General features: G+C 41.3%; 1 protein-coding gene across 3 annotated transcripts in view; it reads left to right on the forward strand.

Moving 5' to 3' along the window:
- INPP5F (inositol polyphosphate-5-phosphatase F) overlaps positions 1–21028 on the forward strand; it is a 47207-nt gene that overhangs the window by 12195 nt on the left and 13984 nt on the right. For all 3 annotated transcript variants that reach the window (XM_075423838.1, XM_075423840.1, XM_075423839.1), the window contains exons 2-9: positions 2125–2205; positions 12225–12361; positions 13762–13890; positions 14625–14792; positions 15105–15161; positions 16739–16937; positions 19387–19566; positions 20924–20991. In XM_075423838.1, the coding sequence (XP_075279953.1) occupies positions 2125–2205; positions 12225–12361; positions 13762–13890; positions 14625–14792; positions 15105–15161; positions 16739–16937; positions 19387–19566; positions 20924–20991 (1019 nt within the window). The remainder of the gene's footprint in view (positions 1–2124; positions 2206–12224; positions 12362–13761; positions 13891–14624; positions 14793–15104; positions 15162–16738; positions 16938–19386; positions 19567–20923; positions 20992–21028) is intronic.

The following is a 21028-nucleotide window of genomic DNA, read 5'->3' on the forward strand; positions in this document are numbered from 1 at the left end:
TTCTTTAAATTCCTCCTGTGCCTAGCTTTTTTTGGCTGCTTGATGTATCTGTCTGGTTTTTAGCTCTCACAATGGAATATGAATGCGGAAGTCAATTGCAAAGATAGCAAAAAGTAGGTGAAGTCTGAGACAATATAGCCCTAGATAATTCCCAGGGCTGAAGACAAGACTGGAATTCTGTGGGTGAACTAGGAAAGAAGGTGGAAGATTCGGGAGTGAGGAAGGCTGCCTGTGTTCCCCTTTCCCATGAGTTTGGTAGTGCACATTTTCCACTCATCATACAGATGCTCTTGCATGTCGTTTGGACTGAAACTCTGAGCTCAGCCTGTCCTAGAACTTGTTTTATATGAGCACAAGTCTTTGGCATAGAGATATGAGATGAGTTTAGGTACTTTAGCAATGTTTGAGGGTAAATAAAACTGTCCACACTGTCATAGCCACTGTTGCTTATTTCCTGGTGCTCATCTGTCTATATTAGTTCCCTTACGTTTATTTCTGGCATGATTTATGCTAGGTTCTGTACAGACTAAGTAACTGTCTGTAGCACTCTCCCAGAGGAACAAGAAGAACCAGGAGTTTCTCTGCAGATACAGTCAGTTAAGTGATACTGCCTGGTTACACACATTAGTTGTAGCTCTGTACTGCCTCCTGCAAACATGGCTTTAAATTCTGCTACCATGTGCTCTTGGTTCTTGCTTGTGTGCGTAAAAGCATGTGTGACATATCCTATTTAAATGAGTAAAATGTAGATCTGCCCTGACTTCAACTATTTCTATTGTATCTCATGCAAATGCCTGTATTTAATGATGAAATTAGCAGAGTCCAATTTACTATTAAATGTTGTGCTGAAAGCTAGGAATAAGTGCACATTCTTGGAATAGCAAAGTCTCGATTACAAATGTTTCAAGGAGGATACAGTGTTTGAAAAGAAGTACGTAAGAAGCATCAGACTGATTATCAGTTGCCACCTGCAGATCTCAGACTTCCAAGAAGAAACTAAGGTCTTGTAAAAAAAAAAAAAAAAAGTATGTAAGTGGGTGATTTATACTCTTCTATGTCTGAAGATATTGTGTGAGTTTGTTCCTTCACATGTTCATCTGCTTACACTGGGAGCTAAGGTATTTAGTTTGTCTGAATGTTGAAACTAGAGAAACTCTTTGACCTTGGAAGAATTGAGTTTTTGGTAGATAATAACAAGCTTCTTGTCCTTCTTGGTATAGAGAAACAGCCTCTTCTAATTTGCCTTTGCAAGTTTGTTCTCTCTTACATAGATATTAATTGCTCTTGAGGATTTGTTTTCACTTAGAAGATCTGACTTACGAAATTTAGTCTTTGCCACAGCTTTGAGCTCTAGAACAGTTACTAAACCGCTATTAGAAACTCTTACAGAGCGTGAACAATGCACGTCTGTGATCACAGGATGCCCTTCATCTTTATACTGTCTTACCAACTTGCATCAAGTGATGGCTTGAATGCATGTTGAGAGGAGTACCTGTCACAGATCAGAAAGTTTATAGTGTTGCCTTCCTGCTTTCTCTTCTACTTCCTTTGTGATTCACTGGAATTTCTTAACAGGAGAACTAGAAACCTAAACCCTAACTTTGGGTACTTTGATATTCCATGTAGTTGTTGAGAGTGTTTTAACAGAAGAGGAAGTGTGTGTGTGCATGTATATAGAAATAGGATATGAAACTAATAGTAAGTGGATGGATATGGGAGACAGCTGGGGCTGAAAGTTAACATCTGCTAGGTTTTTGAAGCTACATCATTAACTTAATGACCTGTACTCAATTTCACTATAGCCATGTGAAATTTCAGTTAAGTTACAAATTCCGATGGATATTAGAAGAATTAAGCCTCTGTTAAACTGAATTACTGTAGCCCAAAACAATTATGTATTTTTTTAAATATCTGGAGTAGGGCTTTAGATTGGAAACTTAGTAATTTGGTTGTAGCTACTTGGTAACAAGCGAAAAATGAACAGCATGTGTCTCTTACCCTTGTTGCAGGAATCCTGGTGTATTTTCTACCCTTTAAGGTGGGGAAAGTGGAGAGAATCACCACTACTGCATTAATTGTCTTGTTGAGTTTACTTAAAAACAGGAGCTTTGTTCTTTTTTGCAGCCACTGATCTTCTTTTGGCTTGGAATCCCATTTGTTTGGGCCTGGTAGAGGGAGTCATTGGCAAAGTTCAGCTTCATACAGGTATGTGGTTGTCTGGGTTTTGTGTGTGTTCCCTCCCCCACCCCCCCATGCACATCGTTTTATAGTTAGTGATACTCCAAATAGTACTGTGTAGCTCAAATGGACTCATGTAGTGCTCTTTGCAACATAGGAGTACTTCCCAACTGTGTGAACTTGTCAAAGTGATTATATTATAGCTGTGGATGCAAATTCTCTCTACTTCCCAGTGTATGTATTTTGGTTTGTTGTTGTCTTGTAAAAATGGAGAACTGCATTCATGAAGAGTAGGAATTTGTGTTCAAAGTTCTATCTGAATCTCCATGTGAGATGCATAAAATTATTTCACGTTTTTGAATAATCCTTTGTTGTGGTTTAGCCCCAGCTGGCAACTAAGTACCACCCAGCTGCTCACTTGCTCCCCCCAGGAGGATGGGGAGAGAATGGGAAGAGTAAAAATGAGAATTCATGGGCTGAGATAAAGACAGTTTAATAGGTAAAGCAAAAGCCATGCAAGGAAAGCAAAACAAGGGATTCATTCACTACTTCCTATTGGTGGGCAGGTGTTCAGCCAGCTCCAGGAAAGCAGGGCTTTGTCATGTGTGATGGTTACTTGGGAAGACAAATGCCGTAACTCCAAACATCCCCTCCTTTCTTCTTCCTCCAGCTTTGTATGCTGGGCATGATGTCATATAGAGTGGGACATCCCTTGGGTCTTTTGGGGTCAGCAGTCCTAGCTGTGCCCCCTCCCTGCTTCTTATGCACCCCCAGCCTTTTTGCTGGTGGGGTGGGATAAGGAGCAGAAAAGGCCTTGGTGCTGTGTAAGCACTGTTTTCAGTGGTACCTAAAACATCCCTTTGCTATCAACACTGTTTTCAGCACAAATCCAGAATATAGTCCCATACTAGCTACTCTGAAGAAAATGAACTCTCCCTCGGCCAACACAAGCACATCCTTTTAAAGCATTTTTTTATTTTTCTCCTATGGTACAGTGTGAAACCCAATGATGGAAGCCTTAAAAAATATAAGGCTTGAATTCTTAATGCTATATGAAAACCTGAAAAGTAATTGCTACCTTGGTAGATGACTATTTGAAAATAAAAGGAACACTTAAACTTACTTGTAGTTAAATGTAAGACATTGCTATAAAGTGAAATCATGCTGCATTTTACACCTGCTTTAATGTTAAGCCTGTCTCGGATTGCTATAGCTTTTTCCTGTAAAATAAGGTCAGTGCTCTTTTAGTCTTAGTCAGCTGCAAATTCCTGTTGCTGTAAGAAGTATTTGTTTTGATATATACCAGCTTTGTCTAGAAAGGTTCTTCTGCCAGTAAAGCTGTGGATATGCGTTTACTGACAGGTAGGAAAGCTGGCCATAAACTCTGCTTCACTCGCTGTGCGCTGTTCTCTTTGCGAATGCTTAGACTCTGCATTTGAAGTATTGCCTGGCAAGATGATCAATACAGGTAAAGTTTCCAGTGTGTTCCAGGATAGCAGGATGGATTAAGTGCTGAAATGGATCAGATGTTTGTGGTCCCTTGAATAGAAACAGATTAGTCAAGAGGGCAGTGGTGTACTAGCAATTGGGGAAGAAGGAAATCAGGGACTGGCACACCACTGCACGAGTGTAGGACAGATCCAGTTCTAAGAAATGCGTGGCTCCATCACTGTAACCCCAAAGTCTCGTTTCTGAGAGTAGTTCAGAGCGCACCTCTCCATCAAATCTATGATCATGTCCTCTTTCCAATTGCAATGCTTCATCTTCTTTGAATTTCACCTGATATTTTTGTCCTCATTCTACAGATCTATCCAGCCATCCTTTTTCAGATCTGATGATACGAAGTGGTTCAGACTCTGCCATCTCACTTTCTCTTCTCATCCAGGTTGTCTGTGCTGTTCAGCATGTGCTGTTCGTGATGAATGATAGCTGAACTCCAGTAATGACCTCCTTCTGTTGTGGGGAAAGTGCTCAAAGATTATTTTCAGCATTTTTTTTATGTGTGTGTTATGGGTTTCTTTTGTGGGTTTTTTTGTTTGTAGGTTTTGGTTTTTTTTAAACCAAGCACTTAGGTACACAAAGCCCCCGCCCTCCCCAGGAAGTCTCATATAAAAGCCTTGGAGGGGGAAACCTTGTCAGATGCTTTCTGGAATGTGTAGTATGTTACGGCAACTGAAGATCCTTGCATGTGTGCTTATTGTGAGGCACTTCCTCTGCTTATGAAAGCTGAGTTGGAACTTTCCCCAGCATGTGACACTTCAACAGGTGCCGGCTTGCTGTTGTCAAGTAAATGAAGATGATCAGGTAAAGAGCCTGATATCTGGTCATCTTTCCATGTGTCCTATAGAGCTACTGAATCAATTATGCTCATCCAGGCACTCCATTCAGTTGCTGCTTAGGCTAGTGGAAGCATTTTGTTTCCTCTCTGCCTTGTTCAGATGACACCGTCGCAAACGGCTCATAGACGATCCTTGTTGTCGATATTCTGGTATTTAGTGATGCAACTGTCCTGTAAACAGACATTTATTTTTCTACCATTAAATGTCTGAAGAAAGATGCAATTTCCAGCTATTTATCCTTACTGTTCTGCTGAGTGTTGCTGCTCCCTGGAATTTGCTGACAGTTGTTGAGTGTCCACCATCAAGCTGCAGTCAAAACGAGAGCTCTGACTGAGATGTCTTGCATAGGTCTCTTGAAACCTGTTATTGTCAGTGGACTCTCACTTGATCGTGTTCAAGTGTAGTTTTATGTAATCCACTAGCTGAATTACCTAGCACTCTGTAACAGTAACCTGTCTTCATTGCTTATTCTTGTATCAATCTTTGTCAGTTGGAAACTTTATCAGCAGAAGTTGTATAAATATTTAACATTGCTGGACCATTATCTCCAGGCTTAGTAAGAGTACGGTGCTGTGGAAGCTGGGTGAAAGGCACTCCTTCCAGAGTTGATCTGGAACAGGAGGACTTGTTGCTCTGATTTCTTCTCCACTGCCCCCAGACTATAAGGGTCAGAAAACTTAATGTGAAGCTCTCTTGGCTAACTGGAATCCTCTGTGGGCTTGTCCTGCTCAGAGCCTTGTTATTAGCTATTGTTGGGAAGAAGTACTGGTGTGTTTCAAAAACATTTAGCACGTACTGACTAATATTGGAAACTTTAAATGCCTTTTGAAGTATTGAAGTTGCTACCAGTGCACTCTAAAGCTGTCACTAAGCCTATATGCACTTTAATGTCTTGGGCATAGATCCTTAATGTTCTTGAAAGATTTGCTTAATGCAAGAATGCTGGAGGAGTTCTAAAATGACCTTGAAAAGTCCCTGTAGTCAGTCTTGAGCTGTCCCTAATTTAGCATTGAAATACCCTTGCCAAATTGCTGTAACTAGGGATGGGATTTAATTTACTCTTAATCTTGCTGGTTTTATTGCTGGCCTAGTACAGAAGAATTTGTAGGAAAGCTTCTGTGGCAGGGAAGCGGTCTCACAGAAACCAGCTAGCCAATATTAAGTGGTTTGTTTTTAATTCTTTTTGAAGAATTTTTTTGCCATGAGGGGATTAGATGTACAATCTTGACATATCTGTACACTCACATTGGGGATGAAAGTCTACTTAAAGTATCATTTGGTTCTTCCCCAATGCTGAATTTTCTTAAACATTAAGATGGGAGGGCGGAAAAAACCCCAACCCAAACAACAAAACCTTAATTGAATATCAGAATGCAAGGATATGGTCTCTTTTTTCTGGCCCATCTGAAGGTGACTTGTAAGAAAAAGTGGAATAAAAATAGGAATGAAGGAAAAAGATTTTTGGGATGTGTGTGGAGATAAGTTTCTGAAACAGAACATGGCACACTTTCTTCGTACAGATGCACAATTAAAATTGTCTCTGCATGATCTTCCCATATAGAGGCAAGCACATCTCTTGCATAAACAGGGTCTCCTTTAAAGAATATTATTTTGTTTTTTGGTACATATGCACACTAACTGGACAAAATATTAATATAGCCACTCAGTTTCCTTTTGTCAAAATCCCAATGTAGAACGAGTAAAACGTTGTATTATTTTTTGTTAGAATAAAAAGTAGACACTTTAGTCTACTAAAATGGTAATGGTAGCCTGAGCTGAGATATACTGATCTGCTTTAACAACATTAATTTTTCTTCACTTTGTAGAAGGACTCTGGCTCCTGATTATTGAAGTCACTGCTGGTAGTACAGTTTGCTAGTTCATACATGTTTTTTAATGGTGTAAGTTCTCATTCAGAAGCTTTTGATCAGAGACTACTGAGCAAGGTGATCAAGCATTGTAGTGCTACAATATGCTCAGAGTTAATATTGTGTATCTAACTACAACCAAAGCTGGATTCCATAACTAGTTCCAGCAACTTCCACTTAACTCCTTCATTGCCACCACATGTTTTTCTGCTACTTGGTCAAAGCACACTCCTATGTGATTTAATGACTGTACTTGTACCAATTTGGTGTGCTCCTCCAGTGCTGGTTAATTAAAGAACCAACCTAAATACTGCTGGCAAGGTTCCATAGGCTCAGTAAACAGAAGGGGAGTTCCTTCTCCTTATCACCAGCAAAGGAAAGCTTTCTTTTGTTAGTGTGCCTCTGAATCTCCACAGAAACAATGAATGTTTCAACATCTGAAATATCTTTAATGAGATGTAACTGCTGCCACTTCTAACTTCATCCTGTCAACAACTTAAAACATTCTTTTGCATGCAACTAATTTTTAAGTTATTTGAGTAACAAGAAATAAGAAAGTGGTAGCATGGAATTTCTTGGCTAAAATAAAAATACTTGCAAAAAGCAGCATTTATAGTAAGCTTATGCACCGTTTAAGAAAAGTTATTGCAAATGCACTTGGAGAAACTGTATGCTAGGTTGTTTGGGAAGCGTTAGAGAAGGTAAATGGCAGTGGTGTGCTGACAGTGTTGTAGCAAAAGAGGAGCTAAATTCCTGTTTTAGTGAGGAATGGGAGGTAATAGCTTATTTTAGATATAGTACTTTAAATTAGTTGTTGCCATCTCCTCTCCTATAGTTCATAAAACACCACAAATGAACATTGGAGATGGATGATTTAAAACATGCACTCTTCTGGAATGACATGCAGCTGTAGTGTTCTTCTGTACACACCATACCTCCCACATTGAATAGACAATAACTATTTTTTCTTAAAGCTATTCTATGGAACTGCTTTTTTTTAACTGCAGAAGCAAGTACTCTGGGGATTCAGTTATTTAGATATTGCTGGCAATTTATAATACGCTGCTTCTGTGGCTATTGAAGCTTTACTGTAGGGCATACTTTATCTGCATAATTACTTCCTGACCATTTTCTTTTTATCTGCTAGGGAATTCCTGTTTTTTGTCAATGTTCTGTGGCTCTGGCTATAATACAAACAGTTTGAAATGTACACCAAGATGAATTTGAGTACATTTTTAGGAATGATAAAAGGATACAGAACTCGGCTGTATTAAAATCTTAAGTTCTTGTTTACTGCTACCAGGATTTGTTAATATGGGGTAAACTGAAGAGCAGCCAGAGACTTTTTCTTTTTCAGTTTTCACTAAGGTGTATTTCCTTAGAAATGCCTTTATATTGTGCTTTTCCCCAATGGAATCATATTGATTATTTTGCTGGAGCTCTAGATGGTATCCTTTCTAAAGAGTCTATGTTTTCTGTGTTGACATACACTGGTGATCACAGAATCACAGAATGGTAGGGGTTGGAAGGGACCCCTGTGGGTCATCTAGTCCAACCCTCCTGCTGAAGCAGGGTCACCTACAGTAGGCTGTAGAGGACCTTGTCCAGGTGGGTCTTCAATATCTGCAGAGAAGGAGACTCCACAACCTCCCTGGGCAGCCTGTGCCAGTGCTCCGTCACCCTCAGAGGGAAGAAATTCTTCCTCATGTTCAGATGGAACTTCCTGTGCTTCAGTTTGTGCCCATTGCCCCTTGTCCTGTCTCTGGGCACCACTGAAAAGAGTCTGGCCCCGTCCTCCTGACACCCACCCTTGAGATATTTATAAGCATTTATAAGGTCCCCTGGCAGCCTTCTCTTCTTCAGGCTGAACAAGCCCAGCTCCCTCAGCCTCTCCTCGTAGGAGAGATATTCCAGTCCCCTCACCATCCTCGTAGCCCTCTGCTGGACTCTCTCCAGTAGCTCTTCATCTTTCTTGTACTGGGGAGCCCAGAACTGGACACAGTACTCCAGATGAGGCCTCCCTAGGGCAGTGTAGAGGGGAAGGAGAACCTCTCTCGACCTGCTTGCCACACTCTTCTTGATGCATCCCAGGATCCCATTAGCTTTCTTGGCAGCCAGGGCACACTGCTGGCTCATGGTCAACCTGTTGTCCACCAGCACTCCCAGGTCCCTCTCCGCAGAACTGCTCTCCAGCAGGTCCACACCAAGCCTGTACTGATGCATGGAGTTGTTCCTCCCCAGGTGCAGGACCCTGCATTTGCTTTTGTTGAACCTCATCAGGTTCCTCTCTGCCCAACTTTCCAGCCTGTCCAGGTCACACCGAATGGCAGCACAGCCTTCTGGTGTATCTATCACACCTCCCAGTTTTGTGTCATCAGCAAACATGCTGAGGGTACATTCTAACTCTTCATCCAGGTTGTTGATGAAGAAGCTGAACAAGGCTGGGCCCAGTACTGACCCCTGAAGGACACCACTAGTTACCAGCCTCCAACTAGACTCAGCGCCGCTGATGACAACCCTCTGAGTTCTGCCATTCAGCCAGATCTCAATCCACTTCACCGACCACTTATGCAGCCCGCACTTCCTCAGCTTCCCTAGGAGGATGTCATGGGAGACTGTGTCGAAAGCCTTGCTGAAGTCCGGGTAGACAACATCCACTGCTCTCCCCTCATCTACCCAGCCAGTCATGTCATCGTAGAAAGCTATCAGATTGTTCAAGCTTGATTTCCCCTTGGTGAATCCATGCTGACTACTCCTGATAACCTTCTTTTCTTCCACTTGCTTCATGATGGCCTCCAGGATAAGCTGCTCCATCACCTTTCCCGGGATGGAGGTGAGGCTGACCAGACTGTAGCTCCCTGGGTCCTCCTCCTTGCCCTTTTTGAAGATTGGAGTGACATTTGCCTTTCTCCAGTCCTCGGGCACCTCTCCTGTCCTCCAGGACCTCTCAAAAATGATGGAGAGTGGCTCAGCAATGACATCTGCCAGCTCCCTCAGCACTCGTGGGTGCATTCCATCGGGGCCCATGGATTTGTGGACATCCAGATCGCTTAAGTGATCCCTCACACAGTTGTCCTCGACCAAGGGAAAGCCGTCCTCTCTGTAGGCTTCTTCTCTTACCTCCGGGGCCTGGGATTCCTGAGGGCCAGTCTTAGCACTGAAGACTGAAGCAAAGAAGGCATTCAGTAGCTCTGCCTTCTCCGCATCCTCCATCACCAGGACACCCGCCTCATTCAGCAGCGGCCCCACATTGTCCCTAGCCTTCCTTTTGCTGCTGATGTAGTTGAAGAAGCCCTTCTTGTTGTTTTTGACATCCCTTGCCAATTTCAATTCCAGGTGGGCTTTGGCCTTCCTCTTCACATCCCTGCACACTCTGACCACATTCCTGTACTCTTCCCAAGTGGCCTGCCCCTCTTTCCACATTCCATGGACCTTTCTCTTCCACCTGATCTCCGCTAGAAGCTCCTCGTTTAACCATGCAGGTCTTCTGCCTCCTTTGCTAGATTTCTTTCTCAGGGGGATGCACCGCTCCTGAGCATGGAGGAAGTGATGTTTAAACAGCGACCAGCACTCTTGGACCCCCCTGCCTTCGAGAGCCTTGGCCCACGGGATTCCTCCCAGTAGCTCCTTGAAGAGGGCAAAGTCAGCCCTCCTGAGGTCCAAGGTTTTGATCCTGCTTATCGCCCTGCTTCCTCCACGCAGGATCCTGAACTCGACCATTTCATGGTCACTGCAGCCGAGTCTACCTCCAACCTTCGCATCCTCCACCTCCTTGTTTGTTAACACAAGGTCCAGCAGAGCGCCTTTCCTTGTTGGTTCCTCCACCACTTGCATCAGAAAGTTATCATCGATGCTCTGTAGGAACCTCCTGGATTGCGCCTGCCTAGCTGTATGGTCTTCCCAGCTGATGTCAGGGTGGTTGAAGTCCCCCATGAGAACCAGGGCCTGTGATTGTGAGGCTGCTTGCAGCTGCCTGTAGAAGGCCTCATCAACCTCCTCCTCCTGGTCAGGTGGCCTGTAGTACACACCCACCATAATGTCACCCTTATGAGCCTGTCCCTGAATTCTAACCCACAAGCTTTCAACTCGTTCCTCATTTGCCCCCAGGCCAAGCTCAATGCATTCCAGTTGCTCCCTCACATATAGAGCAACTCCCCCACCTCTCCTTGTTGGTCTGTCTTTCCTAAAGAGTCTGTAGCCATCCATGACAGCATGCCAGTCATGCGAGTTGTCCCACCACGTTTCTGTGATGGCGACCAAGTCGTAGCCGTCCTGCTGTATAATGGCTTCCAGCTCCTCCTGTTTATTGCCCATGCTACGTGCATTGGTGTAAACACACTTGCGCTGGGCTGTCAGTCTCACCCCTGACTCTGGCACACCAAGCCTAGGCTCATCCCTAGTGAGGTGGTCCATGACCCCTTCCCCCTTCGAACCTAGTTTAAAGCCCTCTCAATGAGCCCTGCCAGCTCGTGGCCAAGAATCCTTTTTCCCCTTTGAGATAGCTGCGATCCACCTGTCGCCAGCAGGCCCGGTGCTGTGTACACCTCCCCATGATCAAAGAAGCCAAAATTTGACCGATGGCACCAGTCCCTGAGCCACCTGTTAACCAGGTGAGTTTTCCTGCCCCTTTCAGTGCTGCTCCCTGCCACTGATGGGATGGAGGAAAACACCACGTGCGCCCCTGATCCCTCAACCAGTTGCCCCAGGGCCCTGACGTCCCTTTTGATGGCCTTGGGACTTCTTTCTGCTATCTCCTCCCCGCCAACCTGCATTACCAAGAGGGGGTATGATCTCCTCATAGGAGTCAGCTGTGTGGCTAACCTTCTCTAGGTGGGAGTAGATGCTGTATATTGTGTTCAAAGGCATAATGCATGACACGATCTACTGTCACAAGTGTGGAAGTGTAGTTAAGTCTGCCATGGCAGGCTTTTAATGTCTGTATACGACCTCTTCAGTCAAAGTCAGTTGGCTGCTTCTCAGTTGGGTGAAATGGTGAGTGTATATGTGTGTGTCCGAGACCTGCTGTGCCAGTTCCGTCTCTCAACAGAACTTTCACTTTTGACTCATAAAAGCCCAGCATACTACGAGCATGCTACTGATCTAACCGAGGGGTTAAAATTGAGGAAGCTGGTGTCTGGCCACTATTCAGCAGTCAGTGGGAATGTTTGTTGTTCTGTTTCCCTGTCTCTCTAAAGTATTGAAGCTATAATTGCAAATGTTGTAGATGGAATGTGTGCATGGAATGCACCTGTTACCAAGATCTTCATTAATCTTTGCCTCGTGAGTTTCTACACCACTTAGCTGCATAGACTTCAGGAATGATGTTGTGAAGCTTTAAACTTACATGAGCTGCTTTAGGATGCAGTCTGTGTTTGCTCACCAGATTTCTTTACTCATGAATCTTGTATTCAGATGTTACCCATGTCTGTCTTAAGTGCTGTTTTATATGCAACAAAAGGTACAAAGAGAAAAAAGCTTAGCTTGCTGTCTCGGCTCCAGCTATTCTTCTCAGATTGTACTGCCATTAGTGACACTGGTGGGAATGTGCACCATAGCCTAATTGCTGTATCTGAAGCAATGGTAACTTTACCTCTACTGGATAAGTCTATGAAATAACCTCCTTCTTATATTAAGAGATGGAATAAGTATTGGTTTTTAGAGTGTTTTTTTTAATTGCAATGCATAATAACAAAACATAGCAATAGTGAATCATAATTCACTGGAGTCTTCTAGTCAAATGGTTCCTGGCAGGGGTTTTACACTGGGGAGAAGCTTCCAGCGGACTAATCAAAGTAAATGCCTGACAGACAAATCAAAGCATCTACTAATCTTTCTCCAGATTTACCGTGGTGGCTACTTTTAATTCGCCAGAAAGCATTGATTGGCAAACTTCCAGGAGACCATGAGGTTTACAAAATAACAAAAATTGCAGTGATTCCACTTTCTGAAACAGAACCTCAGGATCTGGAATTAGAGGTATGACTGTCTTCAATGAATTCTGACTTTGCCCCCTCTGCTTCAGTGAAATTTAAATGTGAAATGTAGTTAAACACATGCCTCGCCTCTTTTTGCTGGTGTATGCAGACATATTGAACATTTTGTGCTTTTTACATGTGTTTGATTAATTTTTTTTTAATGGAAATCACAAGTTATGCTCAGCAGGTAAATGACAACAAAACTATACCCAAGTTTCATAAAGATCCTTGAAAATATCACACGAGTGAAATTTTCTTAGTGTAACTGAGCAACAGATCATTTGAGAACAGACCTGAAGCCACTGGAATCATCTAAATGGACAAATGTGTAGACTAGGACAGGAACCTTGGGGTTTTTTTGCAAAAAAAAAAAAAAAAACCACAAACCAACTCTCCTGATTACCTCCTGATGACTAGAATGGTAAGACGTTAGTAAATCCTGGTACTCCAAGATGATGTACACTGTCGTTAGTAGACTTTTGGGAGAACAATTCTGTCTTCAGGCTTCTTTTTTGAGTGTGTGTGGCAGAGGGGATGATGATGGGGGGACAGAATGACTTGTGGTAGTCTCTGTGGTGCCTGTATGACAGCATGAGAGTCCTTCACTGAAGAGGGAAAGAGTAACATGGAATCTCCAAAGCTTTGGTGGGACTCTGGGAGCATGAAGAGCTGCTGAAGAACTGCTTCAGATTCTAGGCATTAGAAACTCCCAGGGTCTGGGATACAAGAATATGACTGGAAATCTAGATGTAATAGCTTCCTGTTCTTAATTGTGTAGATGACAACATGGCTCATCTGCTAGGTGCTTCTGTGCCTAGAAGCCTGTACAAGAGCTCAGATGTGCAATGCCCCCTCCTGAGTACTTCGGCTCTTTTACTCCTGAGGTTATCCCTGAATATCTCTGATAGGGCTTCATGTGTGTCGTTTGGGGAAGAAGCTGTCGTATCTTTGCCCTCTGAATCAGGAGAGAGTATATTTTTTAATGGTTGCTCTTGCTTGCATCCTGTTTTGGAATCTTAAATGTATAACTTGGCTTCAAGGGAAACCCTTACCTTAAATGTTCCTGAATTTTTTCCGAAAGAGAATGGATAATGAAAAAACAGTGCAAGTGAGTAATACTAACTTACACTGTAGTTTGGGTGGGAAGTTGAGGTGGGTCTGGATGCTCAGGTCATGTCAAATTGAGGCAGACATTCTCACAATCGGAGGAGAAAATGCCTTTTATAAAAAAGAGGGAGAATTATGCTGTAGATGGAAACCTGCATGTTCCCCCTGTATTTCGGAGTGTCTCCCCTAGATTAGTGGACACTGCATTCTTGCTTTTGTAGACTTTAATTAAAATTTCCTTGAACTTTTTAAAGAGTATTTAAGTATTGTCTTTAATTCACTATCATTATTTAGCTTTGTAAAAAGCATCATTTTGGGATAAATAAGCCAGAGAAGATTACACAGTCCCCAGATGACACCAAATTTCTGCTGAAGACCCTTACTCAAATTAAATCAAATGTGTCTGCTCCAAATAAAAAGAAGGTAAAGCTTACTACTGTTCTCTTGTTTTTTTTCCAAAATGTTTAGTTAATAATTCCAAGGTTGTGGTGGATGATCAAAGGGAGTACTAAGACTTAAAAAGAACTGGTGAAAAACTGCAGAATGTGCAACTACTCTGTCTTGAAGTTCCCTTTAGTTTTTAGTTATTTAACTGTGGCTCTTCTATGATTTTTCATTCTGTAATTATATAATTATATATAATATATATATTATATATATATAATGGCAGAATTACTAATAGAGTGCCTTTAGCTTCTAGTGGGATTCTAAACTACAAATTGCTCTGCATAAGCATCTCTTATAATATAGAATTGGAGACAAAATTTGGTGCACAGTTCCTCAGAGAACACCATACAATCTTATAAAAATGCTTTTAACACAGTAATGGCTTGGATTAGAAAGTCCAAACAATATTTATTAAAATTGGAGCATATAGGTGCAATATTTCTTAGAAACTGTTGAGATTGAAACATACTACTTGAACGGAAGCTCCGAAAGTTTCAGTCTGACTGCTTTGAATGCCCTTACCGTTAAAAGTAATATTAGAAATTTTTGAGGATGCTGGACCTTCTGTTCATCTCTGCTAGGAATTTTAAGATCTTGCTACTCAGTGGCAAAATGTTTGTCCTACAAGGTTAGAAATGGCACTTAGCTAATATGGATGGAATCTTTTTCAATCAGAGAAAGACATAAGAAAGCCATTACTTTTCTTTCAGATTAAAGAAAGCAAAGAGAAAGAGAAACTGGAGAAGAGATTATTGGAGGAGTTGTTCAAAATGTTCATGGATTCAGACTCCTTTTACTACAGCCTGACCTATGACCTAACAAATTCTGTGCAGAGGCAGAGTGCGTGTGAGAAAACTAACTTACCACTGTGGCGAAAAGTAAGTGTGGGGTTGTTTTTTTTGGGGGGTGGGGTGTGCTGTTCAGTAGTGTAGGTGGTCCAAACTTGGCTGGTCCCATTCCCTGCTGGTGTAATCTACAGCGACTGAAGGTCTTGCCCTGTAGCCACCTTCAGTGCAAGGAAATGAACAAAAGTCTCCAGCAGCATATCTTGTACTGAGCTGTTATATTCAAAAGCAGTCAACAGTAGACTTGTATGTACAGTTGTAGTAAATAACACCGGTGTCTTTACCAAAGATACTGCCAAACCTTAATTAAAATATTGCAAAAACTGCCCTTTTTGTTTTAAACAGGTTGATGACAGATTCTTTTGGAACAAACACATGATTGAAGATCTCCTCAGCGCTGATGTGAGTCTTATTTGTAACAATAACATAAATTAAGAGAACTGTTCTTTAGTTTTAGTTGAAATGTTTACTTAAGGCCTCATAGCAGTTTACTTAAAAACCTGCTTGGCAGACAGGTCAGGATCAGGGCCGTGCCTTTTGAAGCTGAGCAGCTGGCGTTACCAACTTCTTCCAGCAGACTTCTAGTTAGCCTGTGACCATTGTTAGTGAATGCACATCAACTGAATTTAGAATTTTGTTACAATAAAACAATGCAGAATAATGTGATATGTGATGTTTGTGCTGATTTCTGAAGGTAAACTTCAGATGTACTCATCTGAGAAATGGTTTTATCCCTGGTCAGAGCTGAACTTGATAAGGAGGAGGAGCCAGAAAAGAAGGAAACTCCGAATTCCAAAATTTTCTGGAGAGAAGATTTTTGTCTTCCTAAATGGAGAATACTGTTTTTCTTCCTGAACAGAGTAGCTGTTCAATGTAACAATAGTGTAGAACAAGCTATTCTGAACAGCTATTCAGAACAGATAAAGCATTTACCTGGCTAATTAGCATATAAACATAGAACGACCACTCTTTTTCTTCAGTCTATCATCTCACTTCATTTTTAAATGAACCTCGTAGACAAAGGACTGAGTTACTAACCACTATACGCCAGTTTAGGCCAAGTCTTAGGTTCTTTTAAAGATGAGAGCAGACATCTTACATTATGCTCTGTGTCTGTTTCGTTAATAATTGTATGTACTCTAGTGGTTATAGTCAGAGCTGGGTAAACCTAGATGCTCTGTGAAAAGTTGTGTATAATGCAGGAGTTTAACTGGTTATATTTTTCAGGTTCTAAGATATAAATGGATAACCTTGATTTAATAGGGAATTGGATCTCAATTCTGTTTGAGAAGTTGAGGTTTTAGGATGACAAAGTACTAATGTGCAGGGCCCTGAACCAGTTGGCTTGGGTACTAAGTTGGCCCATATAAAGCTTAAGCTAATATGTTTTGCTGAAAACAGGCTAACACCACTACACACACCACTACACTTCAAAATTTTTAACTGTCTACCTGTATAAACGTAATATGGTATATGTCCACATAGAGACTGTAAAACTACCTTAAAGCAGAAACTAGGTAACAAGGTACTTCTATTTCCTGCTGTATCTGACCTGACTATCCTTGTCTTTGACTTGAGAAGTCACTACTTTAAGCTTCTAATGTGCTTAAACATCAGATGTAACATTGTATTGAAAACATTGGGGAAACTGGAAAAGAAGCTTTCCAATATTGTAGGGTTTTCTTCTGTCCCTAGGTAGCTGGGAGTAGAGGAGGGCTTTTTGCTTTGCCTTGATTCAGCTTGCTTCATCCCCATAGAAAAATCTTTGGTTGCTTTCTCTTTCTCTTCCTGATTTAAAAGCCTTATGACTAATGGAGGAAAAACGCTGATACCTCTTACAGAAACAACAAGGATGTGGCAAAAATGTCTTAAAACCTGAAAAGCATGTGAAGCAATTGTTTATAAACATGAGAAATGGCAGAAATAATTGTAGGTAATGTAGAACAAACAGGAATGTAAATGTTTTTTGTAACCTTCAGAATGCTGAAGTGGACTTCTGGATTGTACCCATCATACAAGGATTTGTGCAAATTGAAGAGCTTGTAGTAAACTATAGTGAATCTTCTGATGATGATAAGAGCAGTCCTGAAACTCCTCCTCAGGAATCAACTTGTATAGATGACATTCATCCAACATTTCTGGTGGCACTTATTTCACGCCGGAGTCGGCACAGAGCTGGTAGGCAAACATAGTTCAAGGTATTGGGATTGTTCCTGAACACTGGAGAGGGATGTAGAAGGTGAAACTTGAGTGCTATGTTGTTCAGCAGATGATCAGCTCTTGTCAAAGTATGTGCTGCAGCCTCTTCTGCTTTTAGGAGGAAAAGAAAAGGCTATAGTGCATACAGCACTACAGAGCTGTTACTTAGTGGTTGTTAATGAGCTTCATTAATCTCTTGAGCACTGAATGCATCTTTGGAGGTCACAGTTCTGAGATAAAGGTCCATCTTTGCAGAGAACACCTTCGTCAGGACCTTGCATACAGCTCTGTCCTGATATATTTCATTAGGCCTGGGTGGGAGTTAAATATTCAAAGGTATTTGAAAAAACCTTCAAAGGGCTTTGGCAGCAGCTGAATAGGGACTTGAAAAGGCACGTGTGTGTGCATGCTTGCATCCCAAGTAATGTTAATGTAGGGCCAAAGTGTGAAATAAGAACCCTGCTTTCATCTTGCACCTTATTTTACTTATTCTAATAGTAGCAAGGTGAACAAAAATTATTCCCTGTCCTTAGGAGCACAGAAAGAAAAGTGGACACTTTACACTTCAGTAGGTCCTGTTCAACTCTAAGCCCTTTCAGTCTATCCGATTTTTTTTTTTAAGGTATTCTCCGCCATGTCCAACTCGTTTCCTACACGGTTGGGTTTTAATGTGTCAAAAAATAAAAATAAAAAAAAATGGGCTTACCATTGATATGGGACTGGCCTTTGTACGACAGCTTGCTTCAATGCATTTAATTGTGTTCCCAGGAAAATTATTTGTCAGAACAACTTGGAGTAAATACTTGAGGGTTTCAGGGTCGTTTCTAGTTTGCAGTATACCTTTTACTCAATTGTTCTACAGATACAGAAACTGAATCGCAGAGGGCAAATTTCTTCTTGATTCTGTCTTACTATTAATGACACTGTGCTCATCGAATTGCTAGTCCAGAGTATAAACTGTGTAGAACTTTCTCCCTTGACACAAAAAGATTGTTTCAGTAAACTGATGGAATGTTTTGAAGAATAACTATAATTATATAACTATATACTACATTATATAACTGTAATTCATTCTGCCTACGTAACTTTAGCCAAGAGTTCAAAGTGGTTTCATTTCTGAAGTTCTGTAGTTTAAAAATCCTAACGTCTGAAAAAAAACAGAGGAAACATTGATTCAAAAGCCTAAGATACTTCTACGTTAAAAACTGATCCTTTATTTGTCAGGCAGCTTGTTTGTGATTTTAAAAACAAACAAAACCAAACCCAAAAGCCCCCACTGCACTAAGTTATCAACATGACGAAGACCTTAAAGAAAGGTATCGCGAGATAAAGGAAGACAGCTGTTCTTAAGCTTAAGAGAGTAAGAGCCTAGTGCCTGAGAAAGTTTGGATATCCAAAGTAAGGGAACCGAAGCTTCCTGTGTGATGATTTAGTTTGGGTTTTGGTGTAAGAGCCGCTATTGGTGGCAGCCGTAAGTAAAGGGTGTATGATGCTTTAGTCTAAAAGCCCCTGCCTGATGAAAGGCTATAATACTGCTTTGACATTTAGTGACCCTATAAAGGTCTCTATGACAGGTATTTTACATTCCTTCCCCTTCCCTATTTCTAACCTCTTCTGTTCTCTCCCATAGTCCTTAGCTAGTGCTGTTGAGGTTCAGTTTGAAAGTCTGATCCAGTGCTACTTGAGGACTTGGAACAGAGTTGTTCAGAGTCTGTGGAACTGAATTTCGGTGCTATAAACCATGACCTTGAATCTTTATCCAGCCCTTTTTACTTATTCATTCCCTGCCCCTTGCTACGACCTGCCCCTTGCTACAACCTGCATCCTTTCTGAAATAGTAATGTACTCTCCTTTGAGCAAAGGATATGCAAACACTTACCTATTCTGTTTTAATGATCAGATCAGAGATGGCTAGGCAAAAAACTGTGTAGTCGGAAGAGCAGTATCTGTTGTTAATGTACAGAATTAGTTATACAGGTTAAAATGGGGGGGAAGTCTTCTGTTTTGTGGAACATGCAAATCTTCTTGGGCTCCTTGTGAGATCTCTCATTGTGAGAAGTGGAACATCTGTCAGTAAGAGGGGCCTTTAAGTTCATGGAAAACACCGAGTGTTAAAATAACACTTTCTGCTAAACTTGACAGAACAAGAAGTAATATATCCTTTAGGGTGGACTAGATCTGTTTGACTTCATAGTGCCAGTAGACTGCCTTGGCCTGTCAACTTACTTTCTGCTACTTGTTGTGTATCAGTGAATAAACTTTATTCATATAGGCAATGTAACTTTTGGGGATTAGACTAGGATAGGAGTGACTTCTACCACTGATCATAGATTTTGGCTTGTGTTACTGTTGTCAGAAACAGTAATGGAACTTATTAATGTTTAAGACTAATACTTAAATATGAATTGACCATTCTCATTCCTCCTAGGAATGCGGTATAAGCGAAGAGGTGTTGATAAAAATGGAAATGTGGCAAACTATGTTGAGACGGAGCAACTGATTCATGTTCATAATCATACTCTTTCATTTATACAAACCAGAGGCTCTGTGCCTGTTTTCTGGAGCCAAGTTGGATACAGATATAACCCACGGCCCCGACTGGACAAGAGTAAGTATTTGACTGGAGTACCTAAAGATCAGGGTTCCCTTAGAAATAGGTTCATTGGACCGTTGCCTTACCACTAGTCTTTCAGTGGCACTTTTTAGAAGCCAGGAATAACAATAATGACTTGACTCCAGTTAACTACTACACTAATTGCAACTATGCAGAGCTCTGACTTCTTGTCCATTGTAAATTCCAACAGGTCTCGAATTTCAGTATCTAATGAAGTACCTGTTTTATGTCTAGTCTTATTTGTTCCAGTGTTTTCTGGTCTGGGAAGGGAGACAATTTGGTTTTCTCTTTTGAGAATATTCAATATGGGCTACTCTTTCAGAGGGGGCTCTGATGCTGGAAGGTTATAGGAATGTGTTTGCCTCTGTCTTCATTAGGACCTAGTAAAATGGGCCTTCAACTTGCTGAGGAACTTGGGCAAGGCACAAAATATCGAGTTGACAAGCAGTTACTAGCATTGCAAGCTTAAGGAAGATACATCAACAGATTTGGGTTTCTTGTGGTTTTATACCAAATAGCCTGGAGATTACTGCAGAGGGGTGGAAACAGAAATTCAGATAAATTCACAGAGTGGGGAAAACCAAAATAAAACATCTCCCAGTCCCTGTCCCCCGCTGATATTTGGAAGCAGCACTTCATTAGTTCCAGTGGAGAGCTTGTGCTGTGACATCTCCTTATAGAGCTGAGCAGTACTCTTCTGTTCATCACTTTTTTCCCTTTTAAAACTTTTTTCTTTTCTAATAGGATTAGTCTCAAAAATAATTCAGGAATTGCATTTAATTTAATAGATTTTTAAAAGTAGGAATTGAGACTTCGAGCAATCAGTGGTGCCTTGAATTAACTGGATAGTGTTTTTGGTTACAAGTAGTTTTGTGCTCCAGGAGAACTGGATAACACTTTCAGTATTATCCCCTGTCCTGCATATCCCCCTCTGCGATTTGCAAACTTTTCTTGTACTTCAGCTTGCTTTATCAAAAGATGCAAAACAAATATAAGCACTGCTTTTCCGGGGGAGGTGTTTATGTGGGTGTGTGGTGCATAGGTGGAAGGATTAAACAAGCTTGTTAAAAGTTCAATTTTTGTCCAGTCTGTGCCACACAAAAAGCAAAATAACGCAAAATTTAAGAATGGCGTTTCCTGTATGCTGTAGTAGTGGAACAGTGTTGAAGTTGAGCAAATTGATGAAAGACCTTTGAAAGTGATTCCATACAATGTTTTATGTTGTGTGTCTGAGTACTTTAAGCGAAGCTATCTTGGTTTTTTAGAGTGTAGGTTTGGGCATGATTTAATACTTCAAACAGGACTTGTTGCTGAACAGGCTGTTTCTGTCTAACACTGCTCTGCTTTGTAGGTGAAAATGAAACAGTGTCCTGTTTTCGTGCACATTTTGAAGAACAGCTGAAGAATTACAAAAAGCAGGCAAGTGCTGCATGATAAAATCTTACGAAAATGTAGG

The sequence above is a fragment of the Opisthocomus hoazin genome, chromosome 6, assembly GCF_030867145.1.
Source record: "Opisthocomus hoazin isolate bOpiHoa1 chromosome 6, bOpiHoa1.hap1, whole genome shotgun sequence".
Classification (NCBI taxonomy): Eukaryota; Metazoa; Chordata; class Aves; order Opisthocomiformes; family Opisthocomidae; genus Opisthocomus; species Opisthocomus hoazin.